Below are 27,142 nucleotides of genomic sequence, written 5' to 3'. Positions count from 1 at the left end.
GAAGAAAGGCCTTCTTTTCCCAGGTGGGGGCCCTAATTTGAATATTTCTGGTTACCCTACAATAATCCAGAGGACGCTTCCAAAGCTCCGTGGTAAACATGGAACTCTTTATAGAGTAGATTTACTGCTTTTTCCAAATGAAAACGTTCAAGTACTGGACACAACAGAGCTTAATCAGAAATTAAATTTGCTTTCAGAACAGCTTGACTGTTTTTCCCCCCAATTAGCGAGTGTGATTTTTAACTGACCTGTAAGACAACCCATTTCAACATATGTATTTTTAACAGCTTTTCACAGGCCATCCCAGAAGCCCATTCCAATCGTTCACAATCTATCTGAACCCTGTTAGTGTCTAGCAAGTTCAAAGAATAGGGCTTAGTAATGGACTAGAACAGGTGAGGAAGCGGTGAGGAAAAGAAAGCAATCCCATTCTCAAACAAAACAAAACAAAACAAAACAAAAAACAGGTACTCTCAGAGTGGTGGAACCAGGACTGGCAAAAATAATGGCAATCATAGTCTTTCAGTCTTAGGTTCTTAACCATAAAGTACCACGATCGTGAAAAATAGGATGCTGCAACAGAATAAGTCCTCCCTGTCACGTTCTACTGTATTATCACAGTAGTCGCCTAAATTTAGAGACCACTTGGTGGTGCTGGTGCTGGTGGTGGCGCTGGTGGTGGTGCGGGTGGTGCTGGTGCTGGTGCTGGTGGTGCTGGTGCTGGTGCTGGTGGCGGTGCTGGTGTTGGGGTGGGGGGCGGGGGGAGGAAGAAGTGTGCTGTGAGCACGGGCAGCTCACGAACTCTGCAGCCCAAGCGAAACAAAACAAGAGCAGGCGCGAGGATGTGTCCGGACTGGAAGGCAAAATGGAAGAAGCGCTGCAAAGCGCCGAAGACGGATACCGAGGCTGTGCAGGGGGACCACGGAGAGGGAGCGGAGGCAGGCAGCGGCGCTCCAGCGGGGCGCGTCGCGGGGCTTGCCCGGTGCCGAGGCCTGGAGCCGCGTCGCCGCCGCCGTGTCCGCGGGAGGCCGCCCGTCCCCCGCCGCGTCGGCCGCCGGCTCCGTGTCCGCGGGCGCGGCGGCGGCACCTGTCACCGGGCGCGGGCGCCCGACCCCCCCCCCGCCCGACACCTGTCAAGCCGGCGCCCGGCCCCCGCCGACACCGCGCCCGCCCCGGCCCCCGCCCGCGCCCGCGCCCGCCCCCGCCGCTCTGGGCTCACCCGGGCAGAGGCGGGTCGTCGGGGCCGCTGTCCTGCGCCGGGTCCTCCTCGGGCGGCGGCGGCGGCGGCGGCGGGGCTTCGGCGGCGGCGGCGGCGGCCCTCCGGGGGGCTTTGGGCGGCATGGCTGTCCGCGGGCCGGCGGCGGGGCGGGGCGCGGCGCGGCGCGGCGCGGCGGGGCGGGGCGGGGGGCGCACCTCGGGGCCGCCCCGCTGCGCGCAGACCCGGGGAGCGGCGCCCGGCGGAGCCCACGAGCCCTCCTCCCGCCGCCCACCGAGCGCCGGGCCAGCCGCGCGAAAACGTCACTTCCGCCCGCGGCGTCACGTCCGCGAGCTCCGGGGCCGCCGGCGGCGGGACGGACGGGGCGCTCCGGGGGCGCGGGGCGGCGGCGGGCGCGCGGCGGGCGGGGCCTGCACCCCCGCGGCCCCCGGGACGCGCTCGCCTCTCCCGGCGCGGGCCCGACCCCCGCCGCCCTGGGCCCCGCTCCGGCGGCGGGCGGCGGCGGCGCCGTATCTAGCGAGCGCACCCCGGGGGCACGCCCCGCCGCGCCCCCCCGCCCCGCGACACCCCGCCGCGCGCCGCGCCCTCCCGCCGCCTCCGCCCCGCCCCGCCGCGCCCCCTCCCCTCCCCGCCCCTCCCCGCCCCCTCCGCGCCGCCCCCCCGCGACCCGCGTCCGCGCCCTCCCACCGCCCCGCGACCTCCGGCTCGCCCCCGCCGAGCCTCCCCCGCGTCCCCGCCCCCTCCGCGCTGCGACCCCCTCTCCCCTTCTCCCCGTCTCCCCGTCCCCCCGTCCCCGACCGCCCTCCGCTCCCCGCCCCGCCCCCTCGCCCCTCCCCGCCCCGCCCCCGCTCCCGCTCCCGCCCAATCCGCCCCGCCGGATCCGCCAAAACAAAAACAACCGTCTGCGGAGCCCCCCGGGCCGCGAACGCTGGCGACGCCGGGAGACGGCGGGACGCGCGGGGCGAAGCACGGCCGCCCTCCGGGACCTGCGCGCGCAGACGGGGCCGGGGGCAGAGCCGGTGAGGACCTGAGCGCCCGCCCGCCGCGGCCCCCGGTGCCCCCCGCAGGCGCCGCCCGCCGTCCCGCGTCCGAGCATCGCCCTCTCCGGGTGTCCCTCGGGAGTAAATGAACTTTCATCTTTTTTTAAGTCAGGATTGTATTTAATATTTTATTTATTTATTCATGAGAGACACACAGAGAGAGAGACGCAGAGACCCAGGCAGAGGGAGAAGCAGGCTCCACGCGGGGACCCGACGCGGGACTCGAACCCGGGACCCCGGGGTCACGCGCTGGTGAGCCACCCCCCACCCCCGCCCGGGCTGCCCCGTAAACGAAGTTTTAAAAACCGCGCGCGCGCGCACAGAACCGGGAGGGGCCGGCAAACTGTAAGGGGCATTTTCAGAGAAAAAGCGGCAGCTGAATGAATGCAAGCCCGCCCGGCCCGCCCGGCCCGGCCCGGCCCACGCGGGACGAGCGCCCACTGTGTGCCCGGCGCGTGCTGGGCCTCAACCAGTGATCGCCAGCCTCAGAACAACCCTTTGAAATCGGTGCTTTGGTCTTCCCCAGATGGGTGAATCCGCCCAGCGTTAGGGAGCGGATGGGGGGGTCAGAGGATTTGAAAATAAATAAATAAGCAAACAAACAAACAAATAAATAAATCCTTATACACACGATTCAGGAACAATCGGGTCAAAGTTTTAAATCCCCCCACACGGCTTTCTGTTGCACAACCAAAGAAACATAAGAAATTCTGCAGATTCTTAAAAGAAGCCTTTCCTGATCTTTCCCCAACAGTGAAACCAGTCTTTTCAAAAGTTGCCCCCGTCCTGGTTGTCAGTTCAATGACTTCTTTCTGATCTTCTCTCTACTTGGCCTTTCTTGCAGTTAACGCAGTTAAACCACTTCCTCTTGCGTAAAGCTTCGCTAGTCTTCCACAAATCCAGGGTCCCCTTTTCCTCCCCCTCCCTCCTGTTCCTTTGTAAACTCCTCCCCTGGTTCTACTTTCCCTTGTCTTCAGTGCAGGTCCCCTCCCCGACAGCAGCATGACCCAAAGTGTGCTCCTTGGGCGCACGCTGCGCAGTTGGCGGATACCCACAAAGAAGTAAGCACAGGGATCGAGAGCGAGTGCTTAGCAGCCCTTAGAGCGATTTAATATTTCAGCTACATCCGAGCACATGATCGTCGGACACCTCTCATTAAACAGAACATGGAACAGGTCAGGTGTTCCCTAACTTGTGGGGTTGCGGGTGTCCCTGTCATGTGCAGTAGGGCCACATTATAGGGAGTGAAATGCCAAGGCTAGTATCGTTACCTGTAACCCAAAAGTGAATACAAATCTGTGAAAATGTAAATATTTATTTACTTTTTTAACTTGTTACAGTTTTAGTCATTTTAATTTTTAATCCAGCCTATTTTTTTTTGAGATTCATAGCAAAATTAGGGAAGTAAAGTTTGTGTCATTTGTTTTTCACCCTAAATTATAGATGGTGATGTAAGCCTTCCTGTCCTGTTTTGTCAGGAAAAGACACATGTCAGTAGTATGTCCGTAATAATAGTAGTAAACCAATGACCAGAGGAGTGATTATAAAGAATTAAAGATTATTTTTACTAGTTTTACTCAGAAGTGTCATCTTCCTTCTATTGAGTTCATAGCCAAAACTCATAGTAAATATTAAAACCGTAACTGACTATTGAAGCAATAAGGCCATCAAACTTCAGTAGCATTCACATATAAAATATAAAGAAACTAATTATGAGTTTGACAAAACATTTGGAATTTTTATTTTCCATGAAAATAATCTCCACACATAGGGAATTCATGGATCCAGAATCCATTTCTTTAACTGAAGGGTACTCTAAATGTAACTATCATTTAGTAGGACAAAGTTTTGGAACTTATAATGAACTGACACTATTACTGATGAGATGAATCTTGAAAATAAAGCGTTATTTGCTCCATTTTGTATAAAAAACAAAAGTGAATATCCTGAGCTTGATGAAATAGTCTTAAAATCACTTGCATTCCATTAAACGTATCTCTGAGAGACTAATTTCTCTACAGTGAGGGTTACTGAATAAAACCTAGAAACAGTTTAGATATACAATATCTCAGCCATGCAACCTAGCTTAGATCATTTAACAGACCCAAGAAACACATTCATCTGTGAAAAATGTACAACTACTGACAAATTTAAAATATTAAATACAGCGTTTAATATGGGAGATTGCTCCTTCACTCCCAACCTTGTGATTGTCACAACTATGGAATGATAAAAAACTGACCATATATTCACAGTTCGTCATATTAATCGCCTATTTGCACGCTTTCAGTGAAAGTAGCTTTTGTAGTTTCTTCTTTTATGCGATGTAACTTTTTGTTCTATGTTTTTTGAAATGTAATTTTATATCTGTTTAAAATACTAAAAAAAATGTGAGTTTGTCATTTTTTTGTTTTCATTTTTCAAATTATTTAAATTTTTTTTGTTTTCCAGAAGTATCAATTCACAAAGTTTAAAACAAAGGAAAGGTCCTTCACAGATAGTGTGACATAACGCTGGCCTAAAAGATCCCCACCTCTCCTCTCCATTTGCTTTATTTCATTTCCATGATTCAACTCATCTCCATTAGAGTCTTTCAGGTTTCAAGAAAAACAGAGATCTACTATTTTACTTTAATTATTCAGGATTATGGATGAGTTTAAGTGAGAAAAGTGAAAGAGACAAAAAACTAAAAAATAAGAGTCCCTTCTGCTGCAGTCATGTGCCCTGTCATCCATCCAACAGCTGACTCCCATCTTTCCTGCCTCTGTGAACACTGCTCATCTTCCTCTCTTTATAATTTTCTCCTGCCACAATGACTCCCTCTCTGTATCACTAATTCACATTTCGCAGGAGAGAGAATAACACTGGTTCCCCTACTAAACTGGAATTTACATTAGCAGGACCAGATAACATAATTTGCGGGACCCGGAGCAAAATGAAAATGCAAGGCCCCTTATTCACAAATTATTGAGATTTTCCGGATGGTGAGTGTGGAACATTAAACCAAGCACAGTGCCTTTCTAAATGGACTGTTAGAGAACTGCATAGCTCACCCGCCCACAAAGCCAGCCACATCCAGGAGAGTGCATCTATACTTGTTCTGCTAACGAGGGTGTCCCCATGCCTCACCTGTGCCCATGACACTGAGCAATCAATTGGGCGTGATACCAAGTGGTGCTAGTTTGGTACGATTTCATTTGTATTGGTTTCCTCTCCTCCCCCGTCCACTCCCCTTTGCCTTCACTCCTATTTCTTTCAAACTGCACTCAGTCTCTACTTTCTAGAGAACCCAAGCTAAAAGACTTGTCTCCCAAGTGTCCTGGAGACACTCAGGATGGGATATTAGAGGTGGGTTAACCACTGGTCTTAGGACAATAAAGACCGAGGCGTGGTTTGTGGGTCGTAGGTGAGGCCACACAGGGGGATCATAATTACTAAGACTTCCCACCTGTGGCCAGTCGGATGCAGTGCACCTGAAAGTGAGACATTGGACTGTGTAGTGGCAGTGATGCCCGAGCAGCATGAGGACAATATTGTAGAGATTGGGACGGATTCTGTTACTGGAATTGCATACTTTGTACAAGAAAACGATACATCAGGGCAGTCAGCTCTCACCTTAAGGTATATTAAGAAAGGCTTAATATGGAAAGGCTTCCGTTGGACATATTTTTTTTTAAAGATTGAAATAAATAAATAAATAAATAAATAAATAAATAAAGATTGTGATTTTGGTGTAAATTATTTTTGTTGCTTTTATCTTTCTCACCTACGGAGACACATCTAGAAAAATGTTGCTAAGGCCAGCATCCAAGAGATTACTACCTGTTTTCATCTCGGAGTTTGATGGTTTCAGGTCTTACATTTAGGTTTTACTCCATTTCGAGTTTATTTTTGAGTATAGTTTAATAAAAATGGTTCAGTTCAACTGTGTTTTTGTTTTTGTTTTTTTGATATAGTTGTCAAACATTTAAAGGATGCAGACTTCATGGTTTCTATTATATCCCTATTCAACCAATTCTCCTGTCTGACCCTTACAAAAATGGGATCATGGCACATGACAGTGGACCACCATAAATCTAGCCAGGTGATTGCCCCAGTAGAAGCTGCCATACTACATGTGGTGTCTTTACTAGAGGAGATCAACATAGATTTGGCATTTGGTACATAGGTATTAATTGGTAAATGAGCTTTCCTTAATTTCCATCATGAGAAAGAATCAAAAACACTTTGCCTTCATAGAGAGAGAATAGGAGTACACATTTACTTTCTTGTGTCAGGGCTATTTTAACTCTTCTGTTTTCTGTCTTGGTGAGCACAAAGCGGCAAGTACTACTACTCAGTGTTTCTCATAGTGAAGGACTACTTTGTTTGTTTGTTTGTTTGTTTGTTTGTTTTTTCCAATCTGTCTTGGAGCCATACTTTTGGAAATCACTGAATTTGACCAGCACATACCTTGCTGCACGTGTGAATTATCACAAGTTTGACAATAACCAAAATGATCAATAGCTTAATGAGATGAGGCTTCTGATCATATACTTGGATGTCACAGCAATGTCAGATTGCTATAAAAATGTTCTAAACATAGATTTTCAATTTCAGAATTTATCCTGTGGGATGCCTGGGTGGCTCAGCAGTTAAGCATCTGCCTTCCAGCTCAGGGCGTGATCCTGGAGTCCCAGGATCGAGGCCCACATTGGGTTCTCTGCATGGAGCCTGCTTCTCCCTCTGCCTGTGTCTCTGCCTCTGTGTGTGTGTGTCTCTCTCTCATGAATAAATAAATAAAATCTTAAAAGAAAGAATTTATCTTGCAAGAACCAGTAACCAAGAGTTCACCAACCAGCAACAGTCTGTAGACTCCGCTTTCAATATTAATCTGAATGGCCCTTGTAAAACACGCGCATGCTGAAGAATGGAAGAGAGACCTCTGAGACAATCCAAGGGCTTGCCACATCAATAAACTTTTTAGGATTCCAAAATTCTGGGGATGCAGGAAGTATCACCTTTAATGTAAAGAACAACTTGTACCTCTCACCTCCTGCCACTAGGAGAGAGACTCATCACTTAGTGGACCTCTTTGGATTTTGAAGGCATATACTGTCTTTGGGAATATATCCCCAACCCACTTATCAGGTGACTTAGAAAGCTTTCATTTGCAAGCAGTTACCAAAATAAGAGACATCTCTAAATCCAAGCTGCAATGCAAACCGCTCTACTGCTTGAGTTGTATAATCCAGCAGATCCAATGGTATGAGAGGTATTTGTGGTGAATAAGTGATATAGAGTCTCCAGCGAGCCCCAATAGGAGGGGGTATACCTCTAGTGCAGGGCAACCTTCTGCAGCAGAGAGTTAGACTCTATTTGAAAAATCAGCTATATGTGCATGGAGACAGCGTGCCTGAGCAATAGGGGTAGCCCATCATGCACTGATTATTATTCTCTAAGCGATAAAAATCTGTCCACGCCAATCCATTATACAATGGATACGGTACATTAGGGATCAAGCATGCAGGGACTAGGAAGTCATGAGTAAATGGGAACAAATGGTCTAAACTCTTATATCCCCAACCTCTCTTGTGCTACTTCTCTCCCAGTTCAGTCCTTTTGGCCTGAGGGTTTTCTCTAAGAGCAATGATGTAGAAGGAAAGACCTTGGACCTAGTTTACATATGGGGCGGTACAAGATGGAAGTACCATAAAAAATGCACTGCTGATGCCCACAGTACAGTGATGGTGGGGAATCCTCCCTTGGGAAGATTTGTGAGCAATGCACATGTTGTTTTATCTCTTAGGAGCAAGAAGTGGCCTGAGATAGGGATGTGGATATGCAAGAATTTCTAGGCAGAGATGAAGGGCTTGGCTAATTGATTCAGGACCTGGAAAAAAAAAAAAAAAAAACCATGATCGGAATATTGGGGACAGATTGGCCTGGAATACAAAATTTGAATGGATGTATAGGAGTGAGAATATCTCTGTGTCTCATATTAATTCCCAAAGAGAATATTCTCAGGCATCAGGTGAATGAGATGTCTTGTGCCATCAGCGCAAAGATCCTGTGAATAGAGAGGTCATGGTGGAAGTCATGAAAGTATTGCATGGGCCAGAAAATACAGACTCCTACTAATTCTGATCCAGCTAGATCAATGGCCATTGCTGTATTTCCAGCTGGCCACTTGCAGATACTAAAACTGAGCCTTTCATCTGCCATTACTCTTTGAGAAGACCAGTCAGCCCCTTGATGGCAGGCGGGTTACTTTGGACCAGTTCTACCTTGGAGGAGGCAGCGACGCATCCTTATCAAATGGGCACCTACTTTAGTCATGAATTTGCCTTCCTTGTCCTCAGTGCCTCTGCCAGCACCGATATTCAAAAAGTTATAGGAGCCCGTTAACATTGACGTGGTTTCTCTCGCAATAACTACCCAGCCCAAAGAATATATTTTATGACAAAAGAGGGGAAACAACAAACACGTGGCTATGGGCCCCTGTAGCCTTAACCATGTAATCCATCCATGTTAGCTAGATCTTGTTGTGTAACAAAATACTTGAGGCAGTGCAGAGCTGGGGACTGCCCTCTAACATTCGGTATATGCACTGAACCAGCAGCTAATATATAGAACTGCATCCCCCAATTACTAGAGTATAAGGGGGCAAGAAATAAAGAGTGGAGGTAGGATGAACCCCTTGTAGTCGACGGATGCCGTTGGTGCTTTGCATAAATCTCCTTTACCTACTCGCACACTCACTCATCCCCTAGCTGCTGTGAGAATTCACTGAGAATTATCCTTAGCCAAATGAGACCTGCCTCATCTACGACAGGTACCCCCTGCCTTCTCCACTGCTGACAGACAGTGGCCAGTGGTAGACTGACATGAGAGTACAAAAGAGTAGAGGAGAAAGAGATGAATATTATCAACTATGGCCTTAAGATTATCTTCATCAGCAGGGACTTGACTTTGTTCCATTAACCTACTTGCCTTAAGTGTTTTCAGAGAAGGCGGCTGGATATCATCTTGAACAGGACTCTGTGATGAGATGAACGGATTCTTTCCCCCTCGAGGAAGAAGTGATGGAATGATCTACTCACAAAAATTGATGCTTCTATTGTAGTATAGGGGTGAATATAATGGGAAGCACGAATGAAAGTGAGTGGTGAAAAAGGTGCATTCCATACTCAGATGCTTTTGGCTTCACCAGCTTCAGGGCCATTAGCCACTTGTTTTGTCCCAGCCAACACTGTGACAGCCAACACCTTTGAGCAACAGACTTCACATTAGCACAACTTGATGGTTAGCTCACCTTATAACCAAACAATATCACATCTTGCCTTCTGTCCTGGAGTTTTCTCATAAAAGACAAATGAGATGCTGCAGGATCTATTGCGCCTATACACGAACAGCCCTGAAATGTGTGGATTCAATGTCCATGAGGAAAATTTTTGACAAGAAGATCTAGCAGATAAATTCTCTGTCTTCTTCTCAGAAGTCTGTTCTGGGATTAGGGTCATTTATATTACCTCTTAAAGATGCTCCCATGAGACTGAGCAATTAATTGCATTCCATATTGAGTGATGGCAAGTTCATAGAAGAAGCAGTAAAGTGAATATACCTATAAAAAAATGGTCACAGGGACGCCTGGGTGGCTCAGTGGTTGAGCATCTGCCTTTGGCTCAAGGCGTGATCCCGGGGTCTGGGGATCAAGTCCCACATCGGGCTTCCTGCATGCAGCCTGCTTCTCCCTCTGCCTATGTCTCTGCCTCTCTCCCTATGTGTCTCTCATGAGTAAATAGATAAAATCTTTAAAAATAAATAAATAAATAAATGAACGAATAAATAAGTAAATAAATAAATAAAGGTTGCAAAGGATGAATAACAACACAAAGATTGTTTCTCCTCATTAATTTTATTTTTACACAATAAATCTAGGTTTGTACAATTGTTACTATGTATGGTGCTTAATAATAAGAAAAAAGGATATTATTTGTAATTTAAAAATGTATACAATCACAGTTGTGAAGTCCTTACATTATAAATAAAGTTGCATATCAATTCATCAGAGATGCATAGTATAATCACTATAGCAGCCAACCTTCAAAAGAATGAAAGAAGATATAACTGAAAAGCAAATATGCTAATTAAAAGGCAGTACGAGTTGGCTGGATAAAAAAAGCAAAACATAATGATATGCTATTGACAAGAGATTTACTTTAAATACAAAGGCACGACTAAGTCAAAGTCATGGACATAAATATGTTAAATAACCAGTACTATGTTAAATAACAGTGGTGAGAGTGGACATCCCTGCCTTGTTCCTGACCGTAGAGGAAAAGCTCTCAGTTTTTTCCCCATTTAGGAGGATATTAGCTGTGAGTTTTTTGTGTTTGGCTTTAGGTTGAGATATATTCCCTCTAAATCTACTTTGTTGAGGGTTTTTATCATGAATGGATATTGTACTTTGTCAAATGCTTTTTTTTTTTTTGCATTTTTTGAAAGGATCATATGGTTCTTATCCTTTCTTTGATTAATGTGTATCAAGTTGACTGATTTGTGAATATTGAACTACCCTTGAAGCCCAGGAATAAATCCCACTTGGTCATGGTGAATGATTCTTTTAATGTACTGTTGGATTCAGTTTGCTGGTATTTTACTGAGAATTTTTATATCTCAGGGATGTGTTCATCAGGGATATGGACCTGTAGTTCTCTTTTTTAGTGGAGTCTTTATTTGCTTTTGGCATCAGGGTAATGCTGACCTCATAGAATGAATTTGGAAGGTTTCCCTCCATTTCCGTTTTTTGGAATAGTTTGAGAAGAATAGGTATTAACTCTTCCTTAAATGTTTGGTAGAATTCACCTGTGAAGCCATATGGCCCTGGATTTTTGCATGTTGAGAGGATTTTTTTATTATTGATTCAATTTCTTTGCTGGTTATTGGTCTAAGTTTTTATTTCTTCCTTGAATTGTAAAAACTCTTTATGTGTTGTATATACAAGTCCCTTATCAGATATATGATTTGCAAACATTTTTCCCATTTTATAAGTTGTCTTTCCACTCTCTTGATTGTTTCTTAAAGCACAAAAGTTTAATTTTTATCAAGCCCAATTAATCTATTTTTTGTTCTGTAGCTTGGTTTGTGGTGGCATAGGTAAGAAACCAATCAACGCCTAATGCAAGATCATAGTTTTATCCTGGTTTCCTCTGAGAATTTTGTAGTTTAGCTCTTACCCTTAGGTCTTTGATTCATACTGAGCTAATTTTTGTATATAATGTGAGGTAGGGATCCAACTTCATTCTTTTGTATGTGGACACCAGCTGTCAACAGCACCATTTGTGGAAAAGCATGCTTTTTCTTTTCTGTATTGAATTGTCTTGGTACCCTTGTTGAAAATCAACTGAACAGAAATAAAAGAGTTCATTTCAGGACTCTCAATACTGTTCCACTGATCTGTATGTTTATCCTGTGTCAGTACCACACTATCTTGATTACTGTAGTTCTATAATAAGTTTAAAGAAGGAAAGTGTGAGTGTTCCAATTTTGTTCTTTTTTTCAAGAATTCTTTGGTGATTCTGAAACTTCATTTACATATGGATAATATTAGATTTACTTGTCAATTTCTGCAAAAAAAGACAGTTGAGACATTAAGGGATTGTTTTGAAATATAGGTCAATTGGGGAAATATTTCCATCTTAACTTTGCCATAGTAAGTCATATGATACAAAGACATGAAATGTCTCTCCATTTAATGAGACATCTTTATTTTCTTTCTTTTTTTTTTTTTTTGGCTTCTTTATTTTCTTTAAGCAATGTCTTATAGTTTTCAAATCATAAGTATTACACTTATTTAGGTAAATCTGTTTATGAGTATTTTATTCTTTTTTGGTACTATTGCAAATGGACTTGTTTTCCTTATTTTATTTTTAGATCGTTCATTGTTTTTAATGAATTTCCTAGAACTTTTTTTTTTTAATATACAAGATCATATCATTTTACTTCTTCCTTTCCAATCTGAATGCCTTTTATTTTATTTTCTTGCCTAACTTCCCAGGTTAGAGCCTTCCATACAATGTTGAATAGAAGTGGTGAGAACAGGGCAGCCAGGGTGGCTCAGTGGTTTAGCGCCAGCTTCTGCCCAGAGTGTGGTCCTGGAGACCCGGGATTGAGTCCCACGTCGGGCTCCCTGCATGGAGCCTGCTTCTCCCTCTGCCTGTGTCTTTGCCTGTCTCTGTGTCTCTTATTAATAAATAAATAAAATCTTAAAAAAAAGAAAAAAAAAAGAAGTGGTGAAGTGATGAGAACAAACACCATTGTCTTGTTTCTGTTCCTTAGCAGAACACATTCAGTGTTTTACCGATATGTATCATGTTCTCTGGGGGGACTTTCATAGAAGTATTTATCAGGTTGAGGAATTTTCCTTCTATTCCTAATTTGTTGAGCACTTTTGTCATGAAAGGGTAATAGATTTTAGTCAAATGCTTTTTCTGTATCTTTTGAGATAACAGTGTGATAACAGTGTGGTCGTTGTCCTCTATGCTAGTGTGACACAGTATATTATATCAATGAATTTTTAACTGATTTAAAGTTCTATCTTACTAATTTTTTTCATTGATTTTTTTTCTTGATCAGTCCAAGAAGAGCTTTATTGCCTCAATTGTTCTTTTATAAGAACAAAATTTTGGTCACGCTGATTTTTCCTGAATTAATTGGTTGATTCATTTTCTATTTTATTGATTTTCCCTAAATTTATTGTTTCCTTTTAAAAACTTCCTTGGATTAATTTACTCTTATTTATTTCCTTTTGCTTTGTAAGGTGGAAGCTTCAGTAAGTTATTTTTTTAAAGATTTTATTTATTTATTTATTTATTTATTCGACACACAGAAAGAGAGAGCACAAATGAGGAGGGGCAGGCAGAGGGAGCAGGAGAAGCAGGCTCCCTGCCGAGCAGAGAGCCTGATGTGGGGCTCTACCCCAGGATCCTGGGATCATGACCTGAGCTGAAGGCAAATGCTTAACCAACTAAGCCACTTAGGGCACCCTAAATAATTTATTTTAAGCTGTAAGCATGTTAGACTACAAATTCCATTCTAGGCACTGATTCAGCTCTGTATCTCACAAATATGGGATGGTTTAATATGTATTTTTATTAACATTCAGTTCAAAATATTTTATTTCCCTTGTTCTTTCTCCTTTGGGTCATGGTTTATTTTTAAATGTACTATTTACTCGTTTTACCAATTACTAATAGAGGAATATTCTTACCAGAACAGCACTAAACATCACAGAAAAATCGGTGAATCAGACTTCATCTAAGTTAAAATTATCTGCTCATCAAAGGACACTGCTAAGAAAAAACCTAGGCAATACGTAGACAGAGAGAAAATATTTGTAATGCATATATCTATCGAAAGATCTTTATCCAAAATACATAAGGAACTCCTTCAACTCAATAGTAAAAAGACAAACAACACAACCTTTTAAATGGGCAAAATACAAGGAAAAGGCATCCCCTGAAAGAAGATATATGATTGGCCAATAAGCTCATAGAGAAATACTTAGCATCGTTAGACATTAGAGGTACAAATTAAAACCACAATGGGAGTAAAAGGTACAGCATAGGGAAGTAGCCAATGATATTGTAATAGGGTTGTAGGTGACAGATGGTAGTTACTTTTGTAGTGAGCATGGTGTAACACACAAACTTGTCAAATCATATGTTGTATGCCTTAAACTAACTGAACATTGCGTGCCAACTATACTCACAAAATAAAATAACAATAAATCACAGTGGCATATTCTACAACAACTGGAATGGCTAAAATTAAATAAATGGCAACACCGAATGTTGGCAAAGATGTGAAGCAACCATTCATTTACGGTAGGAGTGTGTGGTGTACATACTCTTACACTGGCCCCTTTAATCCCCACCTTCTGGTATTCATTCCCTGTGTGATCCCTCCCCTTGAGTGTGAGTGGGACTTACATTAAAATACGGCAAAGGTAATGGGATGTATATGATTAAATATATTTGATTACATGATTACATTTTATGAGATTGCTGCATTCACCTTGCTGGATGGAATCTCTTGCTCCTTCACTGGCTTTGAGGAAGCAACTGCCCATGTTAAAGAACCCCACATGGTAGGGAACTGTTGGCAGCCTCTCTAGCAGCTGAGGGCGGCCACCAGCTCGCAGCCAGCAAGAAATTGAAGTTCTCGATCACACAACACAAGGAAGTGAATTCTGCCAAAAACCACATGAGTCTGGAATCATGTCCTTCCCCAGTTAAAGCAGGAGAACCCAGTTTGGGTCAGCACTCAATCGCAGCCTTGCAAAGGATTATCTAAGCTATGCCCAGCCTCCTGATCCAAACTGGGAGAAAAAAAAAGTATATTGCTTTTTGCTGTTAAATTTGTGGTAATATTGTCATGCAGCGGTAGATAACTAACACAGAGTATAAAATGTTACAACCTCTCTGGGAAATGGTTTGACGTTTTCTTATGACATTAAACACGCTCCAGAAACTCCACCCTCAAGAGAAACAGAAGTCCACAAAAAGGACATAAACAAGAATATTCACAACAACTTCATTCAAAATAGCCCCCAAAAATCGGGAAAAAAAGCAAATTTTTATCAATATAAAAGTAGATAAAGAAGTTGTGGTATAAAAAAAAAAAGAAGTTGTGGTATATTAATACAATACAATGAATACTACTCAGCAATAAAATAGAATAAACTTTTGATAGACACAAAACATGAACAAATCTCAAAAACATTATGTTAAACTAAAGATGCCCAGACACAAAAGAGTACAAACTGCATGATCCCATTTGATGAAGTCCTAGGACAAGCCAACTTAATCTATGGTAAAGAAATTGAACCATTGGTTGCCTCTGGGAATTAAGGGCAGGCACTTATTTGGAAAAGGCATGAGATCATTTTCTATAGTGATGAACATGTTCTCTGTCTGATGAGATGTGGCTTACATCTGTCAAAACATTTGTCAAAACACCTAACTATGCACATAAGATCTGTGCTTATCACTACATGTAAATTATATTTTGATTTAAAAAAATTTAAAAGACAAGAGAAATACTTCCTTGGCAAAGGATAGCAGCATATGTCTCAAGCAAAATTACCCCGAGATTCTTGCAAAGATGATGAGAAAAGCATAAAACATCTGTCATGTATCATCTGTTACAACACAAGTTTCCAGAGGAAAAGGCACCTTCTGTATGGTTCTCTCTCAGTTGATCTTTATGCCTGGAGCTTCATTGACTCAATCCACCCAAAGAAGACTATGCCAGTCAATGAATCCTGTGAACTCGATAGCCCATATTTAATCAATGAGTAGTTATAAAATGACCAAAACCAAACACAACTGCTAAAATAACTTTATCATCCTTATCATGCAGCTACTTCAAACAGGATTTGATTTTCACCAATTGTCTGACATTTTATTTAATTGGAAACAATACTTTTTGTGGTGCTTTGCCGGGCAACGTAGGGAGATTAAATTATCGAAAAACCTATGAGTTCGAAACCATCGAGGACATCAAAAACAAGAAAAGTCTGAGAAACTGTTACAGTCTAAGGAGCCTAAGGAGAAATAACAACTAAATGAAATTTTGATTCCTGGACGGGATCTTGGAACAGAAAGGACTCTAGGTTAAAAACTATGGAAATCTGAATTAAGTATGGATTCCATTAATCATAATTTGTGAATACTGGTGCATCAGTTGTAACTAATATTCTCTACTAATGTAAGATGTTGATAGTGGAAATTGTGTGCAGAGGTAAAGAGGATATATAGGAACTCTGTACTATTTTCTCAATTTTTCTGTAAATATAAAACTGCTCTCAAAATAGATCTATTTTTTAAAAAGAGACCTATGAGAGCAAGCTGAATGTACATGGTAGGATCTGGGAAAACTACTAACAACTAAGAGAGGACAGATTTAAAACATGAGAGGTAAGAAAAGGGGCAACACCCTAGGAACAGACTAGGTGGTTTTCAATCTGTCTCTGCTACTTACTGCCTCTACAAAGCTCCTCTCCTCCAAATCATTGACGCAAATGGAATCCGCGTCAACCAATCTCTCTTCTGGCAGCTGCTATTATTTCCATTTTCACTCCCTGCCAATCTGGACATGGGACATCTATAATTTCCCCCACAGAATTCATTGGCAAAAAACGTTGATGAGAAATGTGGTTGCTTTTGATGACTTTGTGGGGAAAATGGAAAAGGCATTTATGTTGAACACAGCAAACAATTTTAAAATCCCCTTTAAATTGGAGATTTATAAGGATATTTTTGGGACAATGGGGAAATTTGAATATGCACTAAATGTTAGATATTGTATTTTAGCAAGCTTAAGTTCCTGAGTGGGACAATTGCATCCTGGTTATATAGGAGCAATGGCCTTGTTCTGAAGGCCATACTGAAGCACTTAGTGGTGAAGCTGCATGATGTCTACCAACAACCTTCATATGGTTCAGAAAAAAAAAAAAAAATATATATATATATATATATACACACACATTTCTCTCTGTATCAACTTTCTTATCTGCCTATCTATATACAAAATGTCAATACACATGTTAATAAAAGTGCACTCTCTGTCCCTCTGTATACATTTATATGTACACATAAGGGATACACCAGTGTTTAATGTACGATTCTTATAACTTTTCTGAAGTTTTGGTATTTTTCAAAATAAACATTTGTGGGAATCCCCCTTAACATATCTGTTCTTTGACTTCCACCCTTGGCTCGCCAGTACCAGAGATCTCTCTTGAATACTCCTCCTCTAATACTGCTTCCCCTTTGATGGCTCTGGAGTGTGCCACAAGATTTCTCTTTCTTTCCCACTTCTAATATATTTCTTCTCTATTTATACTAAGCATTTACCTCTTCTTGGCTTCTACCTTCAAGTTCACAGACGTAAACCCATCAAAATTCTCAGTGAAACTCAGAGGGCTCTAGCTGATTGCACTTACACTCCCGAGAAGATAGCCTAGTGACCACGTGCAACCAGCCTGTGTTTTTGAGATACCGTCCCCACCCCAGGTAGCATAACAAAATATTCCTACCAAACACTACTTCAAACAAATTCTGGGGAATAGAATTTTCATCTCATTTCACAACTAAAGGATTCCAACACTCTACTAAATCAGAAAGATTGCTGCTATTTCAGACTTTTCTGCATGTCATCTGAAGCTAGATTTAAAACCTACTTCCCAACGCCCACCTTTCAAAGGGTAACGACAAAGATTTTCACAGCGACGTGCAAAACTTCCAGAGATGTCAAAAAAAAAAAAAAAAAAAAAAAAGAACAGGGATCCCTGGGTGGCCCAGCGGTTTGGCGCCTGCCTTTGGCCCAGGGCGTGATCCTGGAGACCGAGGATCGAATCCCACGTCGGGCTCCCAGCGTATGGAGCCTGCTTCTCCCTCTGCCTGTGTCTCTGCCTCTCTCTCTCTCTCTCTGTGTGTGTGTGTGTGTGACTATCATAAATAAATAAAATTAAAAAAAAAAAGAACGACTGGTTGAACTAATAATATCCAGGGTCTTTCATGGGCAATAGCTAAGAAGGATTTCTAGCAGTTGAAAGATTAACGATTGGTTCCTTAAGCCTCAATTACTGTGATTTCCCTTTCTCTGTTTCTTTTTTTAAAAAAACTGAAGTGTGGTTGACACACAATGTGGCGTTAGTTTCAGGTGGACAACATCGTGATTGGACAAGTGTGAAGATATGCTGTGCTCACCACAAGTGTAGTTACCATGTCACCATGCAATGCTTTTACAATCTCATAGACTATATTCCCTGTACCTTTTATCCCCGTGACTTATTTATTCCATAACTGAAAGCCTGTATCTCGTACTCTCCTTCACCCATTTTGTTCATCCGCCTCATCCTCCTCCCAATTTCTATTAATTTCTTATATTGAAGGCATGAGAAGTGATTGTCCTGTTCTGGAACTACAAGTACAGGGCAGTGTACCTTATGCTAATTCTAAGTAGATCTCGAGGGTAAATAAGCAAGAGATTCTACAGCTAAGCATAAGTAAACAGAGTTTGATGTTGGAGTGACTAAAACGTCCAGCCAGGATATCTGGGCTTGTCTTTGATGCCCATATAACAACTTTCCTTCTTTTTCTCTTCTGGACCACTTTAGTCTAGTGAAGCCCAGTGTCCTCGCGTCAAACTGTTTGTTCAAAGACCCCGGAAATACACCCTTCATCCCATATGCCTTCTCCATGTGTGTTATCTCTTCCCATTATCTCCTCCACCACAAAATGTGCCCTACATGGTGCAACGTTTTTGTTTTTGGTTTTGGTTTTTGTCACTTACAAATCTCTTTCATGTGCACTGACTCAATCATGAGTGCACTGAGAGTCAGTGATTCAATAGGATGTATTTAATTGAAACCCTTTTACAGTTGAAGAAACCAAAACTCAAATAGGTCAAGGTATCCTCCAAAGTCACACATATATTAAATGGCAAAGCCAGAAACTAAACTTGGGTGGTGATATTAAGCCCCGCTTAATATTAAGCTTAAGAACAGGAAGATGTTGGATATTTGTTTGCTTTTTTCTCTCTTTTTGTCTTCATTCTCTCCTCCTTTTCCTCCCATTAGAAAGAGAACCCTTACACAACGACCCTCCTACCTCCTCTCTTCTTCCGCCAAACACCCTATGTTCTCCTGCTAGTTCAAAACTAGGTGAAGGGATGCTATGAATCAAAAAACATTTGGTTCTCCTAACAATATGTGAATTCAGGAAATTAGCATTTCAAAAGAGGTTTGTATTTTGGTTTCACATTCAGTTCACCAACCCAGCTATATAAACAGTAAGTTTATTTTCCTCCAACTTTTCTTTTTAGAGCCCCTGCCCTTTCAGTGGTAAAAACGTATATTTAGTTAATATATACCAAAGGGACCCATTTAATTCTGGGGGTGCTTGTGGAGTGTTAAAGCACTGGAAGACGTGGTGTCTGGTCCTTGACTGTTCTCATCTCGGCTTTCATTTAGACACTCACCATCCTGCTTCATATTTGTTTACTGGACATACAGGTGACTGTTGCACCATCCCCTTGATCCTATTAAAAGGGCCCCAACAGGTTTGACAACTACCATTTTAACTTCTATACAGACTCTGAGGTACATAAAAATCCATCCCACTGCCAGCCCGAGTCTTAGAAACTGGGGTGCACTCAGGCCATAGAACCACGTCTGCTCCCAGGCCACATTGTGACACATGGGACTCTGAAAGCTGTCCCAGGGTCATACCTGCCACACAGCCCTTTAGTCTCTGAGATCTTGGGTTTCCTTGAGATTTTATCTAAGAGCACATCTGGATTGGCACCCAGGTGGCTCAGTGGGTTAAGCATCTGCCTTCAGCTTAGGTCATGATATCAGGATCCTGGAATCTCATGATCTCAGGAAACCCTATGTCTGGGTTTCTCACTCAGCAGAAAGCCTGCTTCTCCCTCTCCCTCTGCCACTTCCCTTACTTGTGCTGTCTCAAATAAAAAAATAAAATCTTTAAAAAGGGGGACGGGGGACACCTAGGTGGCTCAATGGTTGAATGTCTGCCTTCGGCTCAGGGCATCATCCTGGAGTCCTGGGATGGAGTCCCACATTGGGCTTCCTGCATGGAGCCTGCGTCTCCCTCTGCCTGTGTCTCTGCCTCTCTCTGTGTCTGCCTCTGTCTTTCATGAATAAATAAATAACATCTTTTTTTTAAATAATAAATATAAAATATTTTTTTTTTAATTAAAAGAACACATCTGGATTGTTTCTCCCCTCGGTTCCCACAATCTTACCTGGTGCTTCTGTTAGTTTGTTCCTCCTCAGTGCGGCAAGATCAGTGCCCTCTTCAGTGATCCATGAGGATAGGTTCTCCTCTTGTCTATTTGCCATCTGGATTTGCCCTTTCCTCTCAACCCAGAGAATCTTTAGTCTGAAATCAGGAAGCTTTTCTCTGATTCATATTACCTTCTTCTACATGATTGCTTCCGCTCTAAGTCCTCCTCACAGGGTTTATGAAATTCAGGGAGATCATTAAAAAAGTGTTAATCAGATACGAGTTAAAGTTGGCCATAATAGAATGTTTAAACCACAAGAACTTTTTAATCCAAAGCAGTTTGTGAAAATAACTTTCCATTAAAATGATAATTTCTGAATATATATTCTTTCTGGCTATGAACAGTAACTTACTTTCACAGGTATTTTTATTTCAACTAGCTAGAGAACAGGTTTACCTCTTTGCCTACAGTCTTCATTTTCCTTTGTCATAGGACATGAAATATAATTACAGAATGTATAATTTTGTAATAACTTCTTCTAAGGATTAGTTCATTTTCTTTTCCTTTTCAATTTAACTTCCCTTTCTGAAAACAATTGGGAGAAATGTGTTAAGCACTTGCTATGCACCAATATGGGTTGGGGAGAATATAATGCAGAAGGCCCATAAACTCTCTCCTCAAGTAGCTTATGATCTTTTTATTGTATTTTTTTAGAGATTTTATTGATATCTTTCAGAAAGAGTGCATAAGTGCACAAGCAGGGGGCAGAAGGAGCCGAGGGAGAGGGAGAAGAAGCAGGCTCCCTGCTGAGCAAGGGAGCCTGATGCTGCTGATTCCAGGACCCTGGGGTCATGACCTGGGCCCAAGGAAGATGCTAAACCAAACCGACTGAGCCACCCAGGAGGCCGCTTACCATCTTTTTAGAAAACAAAATCTAGACATAAATGAAAAGTTCAATGGCCAGAAAAGAGTTTGAGTAAAAAAATGTGCTGTGTAAGATAATAATTCCAAGTGGTATGAAATTTTTCCTAAGATCTCTAGGAAATGAGACTTTTGAGCAATTTGTGAATCTTAAAGAAGGATCATGTAATTTTCTGACTAGTATTATTTTTTTTAACAGAACAAAGCTAACTAACATCTCACTGAATAAAGAAGGTGGAAAATTTTTTTTGTAGAATTCAAGAAATAAGTTCTAAACCCACCTTTGCCAGCTAGATGTTGTGTGAAAGTTGTTTATGCATATATGCATGCCTGTGCGTGTGTGTATGTGTGTGTGTGTGTGTGTATCCCCACACTTGTCTGGTGAGTATTTTAGGTGAGGCAGAGGAGAGAAGAGAGAGACTGAGGGAGAAGAACCTGGAGGAAAATCCAGGTGCTCACTCCTACAGCTGTCATATAGAATATCTTCATGTCACACAGAAGGAAAAAATTCTTAGCTATCCCACATGTGACGGAACTACTGAGAGTGCATGAAGTTACTGAACTACACCTGTACTCACCGGCTGGTGGAGCCTATGATAGTAACATTCCATGTTTATTTTCATTAATTTATTCATTTAGTAAATATTCATCAGGCCCCTACCATGTGGGTACTCAGGATCTGGGAGAAACCTTTATAGATACAGAGTCTGCCTTCATGAAGCTCATAAAATGATGAGGAGAGGAAAACATTAAAGATTACTCAGACTTACAATTACAAGCTAGGAAGGAATGGGATGTAGAGCTATAAAGGCAGTAACGGGAGAGTGCATCTGCTTTGGGGTTTCCAGGACAGCTTCCCTGAGGAAGTGACATTTGAACTGAGCTTGGAAAGATGAGTGGGAATTAATAAGTGAAGAGCCAAAGAGAACAGCAGATGGAAAAGCTCAAGGCAGGAAGGAGCATGGCATTTGAGGAACTAAAAGAAAATTGGAGCATGGCATAGGAGGAAGGGGGCATGTGGTGGGAGTGAAGAGACTGGCAAGGGGAAGGACATACAGGTGAGGCAAGAAAGAGCTTTATTATTTTATTTATTTTTTTCACAGAAAGAGAGAGAGAAAGAGGCAGAGACACAGGCAGAGGGAGAAGCAGGCTCCACGCAGGGAGCCCGATGTGGGACTCGATCCAGGGACTCCAGGATCACACCCTGGGCTGAAGGCGGCGCTAAACCGCTGAGCCACCCAGGCTGCCCGGAAAGGGCTTTAAATAAAGGAAAGACACAATGAGATTTCCTGACCGCCATGTGGAAAACTGAAAAGAGGAAAACATGGACAGGAGAGGCCCACTTGGGAGGCCATTGCATTTTGCCTGATGTGAAAAGAACATCCTCATGTTCTCTTATCTGGACTTCCAAGGTATGGAGTATGGACCTCACCAGGATAAAGCTCTTCAGAAGACCCCCCCACCCCTGCCACCAGGTCAGTCCTTCTACTCACTAGCAGGCAGTCTTTCAGGACAACCAAATGGCACACCCAAATCTCTGATGAACTACGTGGAATGTGAGAATTCTCTTATGGATTGTAGGGAACGCCGTGCTTAAGATTGAATGGCTAGAAATAAGCCCAGGACCCCTGCAAGTGGAGCTGAGACCATTTGATAGACAGAGCTGGGCCTCCTCTGGGAAATAGTGTTGGGCTGTACTGATTCGCTCCTGGGTGTCAGGTTTAGGGCTAGAATCCTTGGAGATGGAGGGGTAGTCCTGAACACTTGAGATCCCTATATGAAGGAAACTTGAAATGATAGCAAACTTTCACTCTAGCTAGTTTCATTAAGTTGGGGGAGCTATTGCCATTGCTGTGGATGAGGTCCACAAATTAGTCATATCGTAAAGTTTGCACCAACCACTGTTAGGGTGCAGATGAAAGTCATAGAATCTGGTGAATGGAACTGTGGACTGTTTATCCATTCTGGTGGATCACTGAACTCCTGAGAAATCCAAATAAAGTGCTCCATCAGGAGCTGTAGTTATGTTCATAGGGAGCCAACAATCTTCCTTTCACTCCAACAGAAGATTGATTGTATGTGAGGCTTTGGCCACAGCTGCAGGATACAGGGCCACCTGTTAGCTAAATTAAGGAATTTGAGAGAATCCAACTGCTCAGGACTTTCCATAGGGTTTTAGCTGTTAGTAGATCAGCCAGGAAGCCTTGTGTCAAAACTATGGAGCCTGAGGACAAGTCTTTCCTTTGTGCCAAAGAGATTTTCCAGCATGTAGGGTACCTAGATATGTGATTAAGGTTCCAGGAGAAACCTAGGAGTCAGCAAATAACCTAAGTCCTAGCAAGAGGCAGGAGCTCACAGCATGGAAAGCAGGTATTATACACAGAAGCAAGTGGCAAGTGCAGTCTGTTGTCCAAGAAGAGGAGAGACAAGTACTACAGAACGTGCTGAGCAAAGGGTCAATAATTAACACAAAACTATTTCAATTCTCCATAGTCTATCCTCTAGATTCAAATGAATTAACCACTTTAAAACCAGGTGTTTTGAAAAATAAAGGAGATCTACTTAGGGTTCTTTCGAGGTTCTTTAGTATCCCCTACTATGTGGTAGGTTTGAATCAGTTTGTATATTTATGTATTTAAATGGCCTTTCTACCCCTTAGGTCAATGCTAAATTTTAAGAATCTCTGTAATTGCTTTTTTTTTTTTTTTTTTTTGGCAAATGTCTAGCCTGCAAAATTTTAGTTAGAGGCTAGAGGGAGATAAAGGACCTTTAAATTTTCCCTTCCACAAAGACCATAAATTGATTTGTAGTTATAGGACTCCTGATTCAACAATTGTCTGGCAAATAGTATAAATGGGTATATGCATAATAGTAAGAAATATCAATTGATTGTATATTTCTATGTTCGATTTTAAGATTATACATCTGTTATTTAAAATAAATCTTAGTAGCATTAAAGTAATAGCACATGCTCTATTATTTTTTAATTTGATAAAAGTTACCCAATTTTTCCTGAGTCTTCAAAGCTATATGACAGTGGTTCTCAAAGTCTAGTCCTGGACCAGCAGCATCAGCACTACTTGGGAATTATTAGAAATGAAAAATCTCAGGTCCCACACCAGACCTATTGAATCAGAATCTCTGGTGGTCCGTGTTTTAACAAGTTTTCCAGGATGATAAATCTAAATAGAATAAATGCAAAGAGACCCACACATCCAGACACATCAAAATGCTGAAAGCCAAAAACAGAGAAAATCTTGAAGGCAGCAAGAAAAAACGACTCATCACATTCAAGAGAATCTCAATAAGATTAATGGCTGAAAGCCAGAGGGTAGTGGATGACATATTCAAAGTGCTGGAAGAAAAAAATGTGAACCGAGGATCTTATATCCAGCAAAATTATCTTTCAAATATGGGGATGAATTAATCACCTTTCTAGATAAATAGAGAATTCCTTGCTGAACAGATCACCATACAAAAAATACTAACAAATGTCTTCAAGCTGAAAGCAAGTGACAACAAACAGTAATTAAAATTCACACAGAAAAACAAGGACGCCTAGGTGGCTCAGTGTTGAGTGTCTGCCTTCAGCCCAGAGTGTGATCCTGGGGTTCTGGGATCGAGTTCCACATCGGGCTTCCTGCAAGGAGCCAGTTTCTCCCTCTGCTTGTATCTCTCTCTCTCTCTCTCTCTCTCTCTCTCTCTGTGTCTCTCATGAATAAATAAATAAAATCTTTTAAAAATTAAATAAAATTCACACAGGAAAACAAAAAGCACCAGTAAACATAATTATCTCTTTTCCCTTTCTCTCTTAACTGTAAAAAACTGTAAAAAGTAATTTCATAAAACATCAGGTGTATTCATATATTATTGAGTCTATAACATATAAAAATATACACTTGACAGCAACATCACAGAGGAGGTGGGTAGGAGCAAAGCTGTATGGGAGTTAAGAAATGACAACAGCTGGAATTGAATCCACAAGAACAAATGAAAAGAACCAGAAACAGTAAATGAGAGCTACTCTAAAAGACATAAAACTATACAAAGTAATGATTATAACAACGTACCATTGAATTTATAGCATGCATAATAAATATTTAATAATAATAGCACAAATGGGAGAACAAATAAAATTTTATAGGAGCAATGTCTTATATCTTTATATGTTTTATAGAACTAGAATTAAGCTAGCGTATATTTGGGGGTTTTTTAAAGATTTTATTTATTTATTTACTCATGAGAGATAGAGAGAGAGAGGCAGAGACACAGGCAGAGGGAGAAGTAGGCTCCATGCAGGGAGCCTGATGCAGAACTCGATCCCGGGACTCCAGCATCACATCCTGGGCCAAAAGCAGTGCTAAACTGCTGAGCCACACAGGGATCCCCCACTAGCATATATCTGAAGTAGATTCTAGCAAGATATATAAACACTAGAGCTACTATTGAGAAAATAACTCAAAAAAGACAGTGAAAAAAATGAAAGGAATTAAAGTGTTACACTAGAAAATATACATTAAACGCAAAAGAAAGCAGTAAAAGAGGAACAGAAGAAGAAAAAAGACATGAGACATATGGAAAACGAAAATAAAATGGCAGCTGTAAATCCAACTATATTGATAATGATACTAAATGTGAATAGATTAAACTACGCTAGTCAAGGGCTGAGACTATCAGATCAGATAAAAATCAAAATTCAACTATACTCTGTCCACAAGACGCTTTCAATTCAAGATACAAATAGGCTGAAAGTAAAAGGATGGAAAAAGATTTATCATACAAACAATAACCACAGGAAAGCTGGAGTGGTTATTTTAGTATCAGACAAAAGAGACTTTAAGGGGTCCCTGGGTGGTTCAGTCCATTAAGCATCTGCCTTCAGCTCAGATCATGATCCCAGGGTTCCAGGATGGAGCCCTGAGATGGAGCCTACTCCTCCCTCTGCCCTTCACACCCCCCTTATGCTCTCTCTCTCTCTCTCTCTCAAATAAATAAATGAAATCTTTTTTTAAAAGAGAGAGAGAGGGGATCCCTGGGTGGCGCAGCGGTTTAGCGCCTGCCTTTGGCCCAGGGCGCGATCCTGGAGACCCGGGATCGAATCCCACGTCGGGCTCCCGGTGCATGGAGCCTGCTTCTCCCTCTGCCTGTGTCTCTGCCTCTCTCTCTCTCTGTGTGACTATCACAAATAAATAAAAAAAAAAATAAAAGAGAGAGAGAGGGCAGCCCAGTAGCTCAGCCATTTAGCGCCGCCTTCAGCCCAGGGCATGATCCTGGAGACCTGGGATCGAGTCCCACGTTGGGCTCCCTGCATGGAGCGAGCCTGCTTCTCCCTCTGATTGTATCTGTGCCTCTCTCTGTGTGTGTGTGTCTCTCATGAATAAATAAATAAAATCTTTAAAGAGAGAGAGAGAGAGAAACTTTAGCCAAAATCATTTACTATTAATAAAAAGGACAATTTTGTAATGATAAAAGGGTCATCAATCTATTAGGAAGATTTAGTAATTATAAACCTGTATGCTCTTAATAGCAGAGCCCCAAAATTCATGAAGCAAAAACTGACAGAATTATAGGGAGAAATGGTCAATTCAACAATAATAGTTGGGGTCTTCCAACTATTCCCCATTATACCCCACTTTCAGTATAAATAAAACAACTAGATAGAGGTTCAGCATGGAAATACAGACTTGGAGAATGCTATAAACCAACTAGTTCTACAGACATCTATAGAACACTCCACCCCAACAATAGAATACATACTCTTCTCAGAAACACGGAACATTCTTCAGAACGAATCATACTCGAGGCCATAATACAAACTCATTAAATTTAGAATGATTGAAATCACGTAAACTGAAATCACAGTTGCATGTTCTCCGACCACGATGGAAAGAAAATAGAAATCAGTACAGAAAGAAATTGAAGATGTTAAAATTAAACAACAGCCATCAAAGAAGAAAAAATCACACACACACACACACACACACACACACACACACACACACACATATATATAACCAAAGAAGAAATCATAAGAAAAACAAGAAAATACCTTAAAATGAATGAAAATGAAACCATATCATATGAGAATTTAAGAGATGCAGGAAAAGCTGTGATTAGAGGGAAATGCATAGTTTTACATGCCTATATTTTAAAAAGAAGAAGAAAAACC

General features: G+C 41.9%; 1 protein-coding gene and 2 long non-coding RNA genes across 3 annotated transcripts in view; 2 read left to right on the top strand and 1 right to left on the bottom strand.

The window, feature by feature from the left end:
• RB1 (RB transcriptional corepressor 1) overlaps positions 1 to 1,341 on the bottom strand; it is a 145,224-nt gene extending 143,883 nt beyond the window's left edge. The window contains exon 1 of the mRNA XM_072783109.1: positions 1,220 to 1,341. Within this exon, the coding sequence (XP_072639210.1) occupies positions 1,220 to 1,341 (122 nt within the window). The remainder of the gene's footprint in view (positions 1 to 1,219) is intronic.
• Positions 1 to 27,142, top strand: part of LOC140608194 (uncharacterized) — a 121,919-nt gene that overhangs the window by 71,859 nt on the left and 22,918 nt on the right. The gene's annotated exons all lie outside the window — the stretch shown is intronic.
• LOC140608189 (uncharacterized) lies at positions 2,005 to 6,186 on the top strand. Its single transcript, XR_012010204.1, has 3 exons — positions 2,005 to 2,235; positions 2,406 to 2,508; positions 2,619 to 6,186. It is a non-coding gene; the product is annotated as an uncharacterized lncRNA (long non-coding RNA).

This window comes from Canis lupus, chromosome 17 (genome assembly GCF_048164855.1).
Source record: "Canis lupus baileyi chromosome 17, mCanLup2.hap1, whole genome shotgun sequence".
Taxonomy (NCBI): domain Eukaryota; kingdom Metazoa; phylum Chordata; class Mammalia; order Carnivora; family Canidae; genus Canis; species Canis lupus.
The sequence above is the reverse complement of the archived record's forward strand: the minus strand, read 5'-3'. Positions and strand labels throughout refer to the sequence as shown.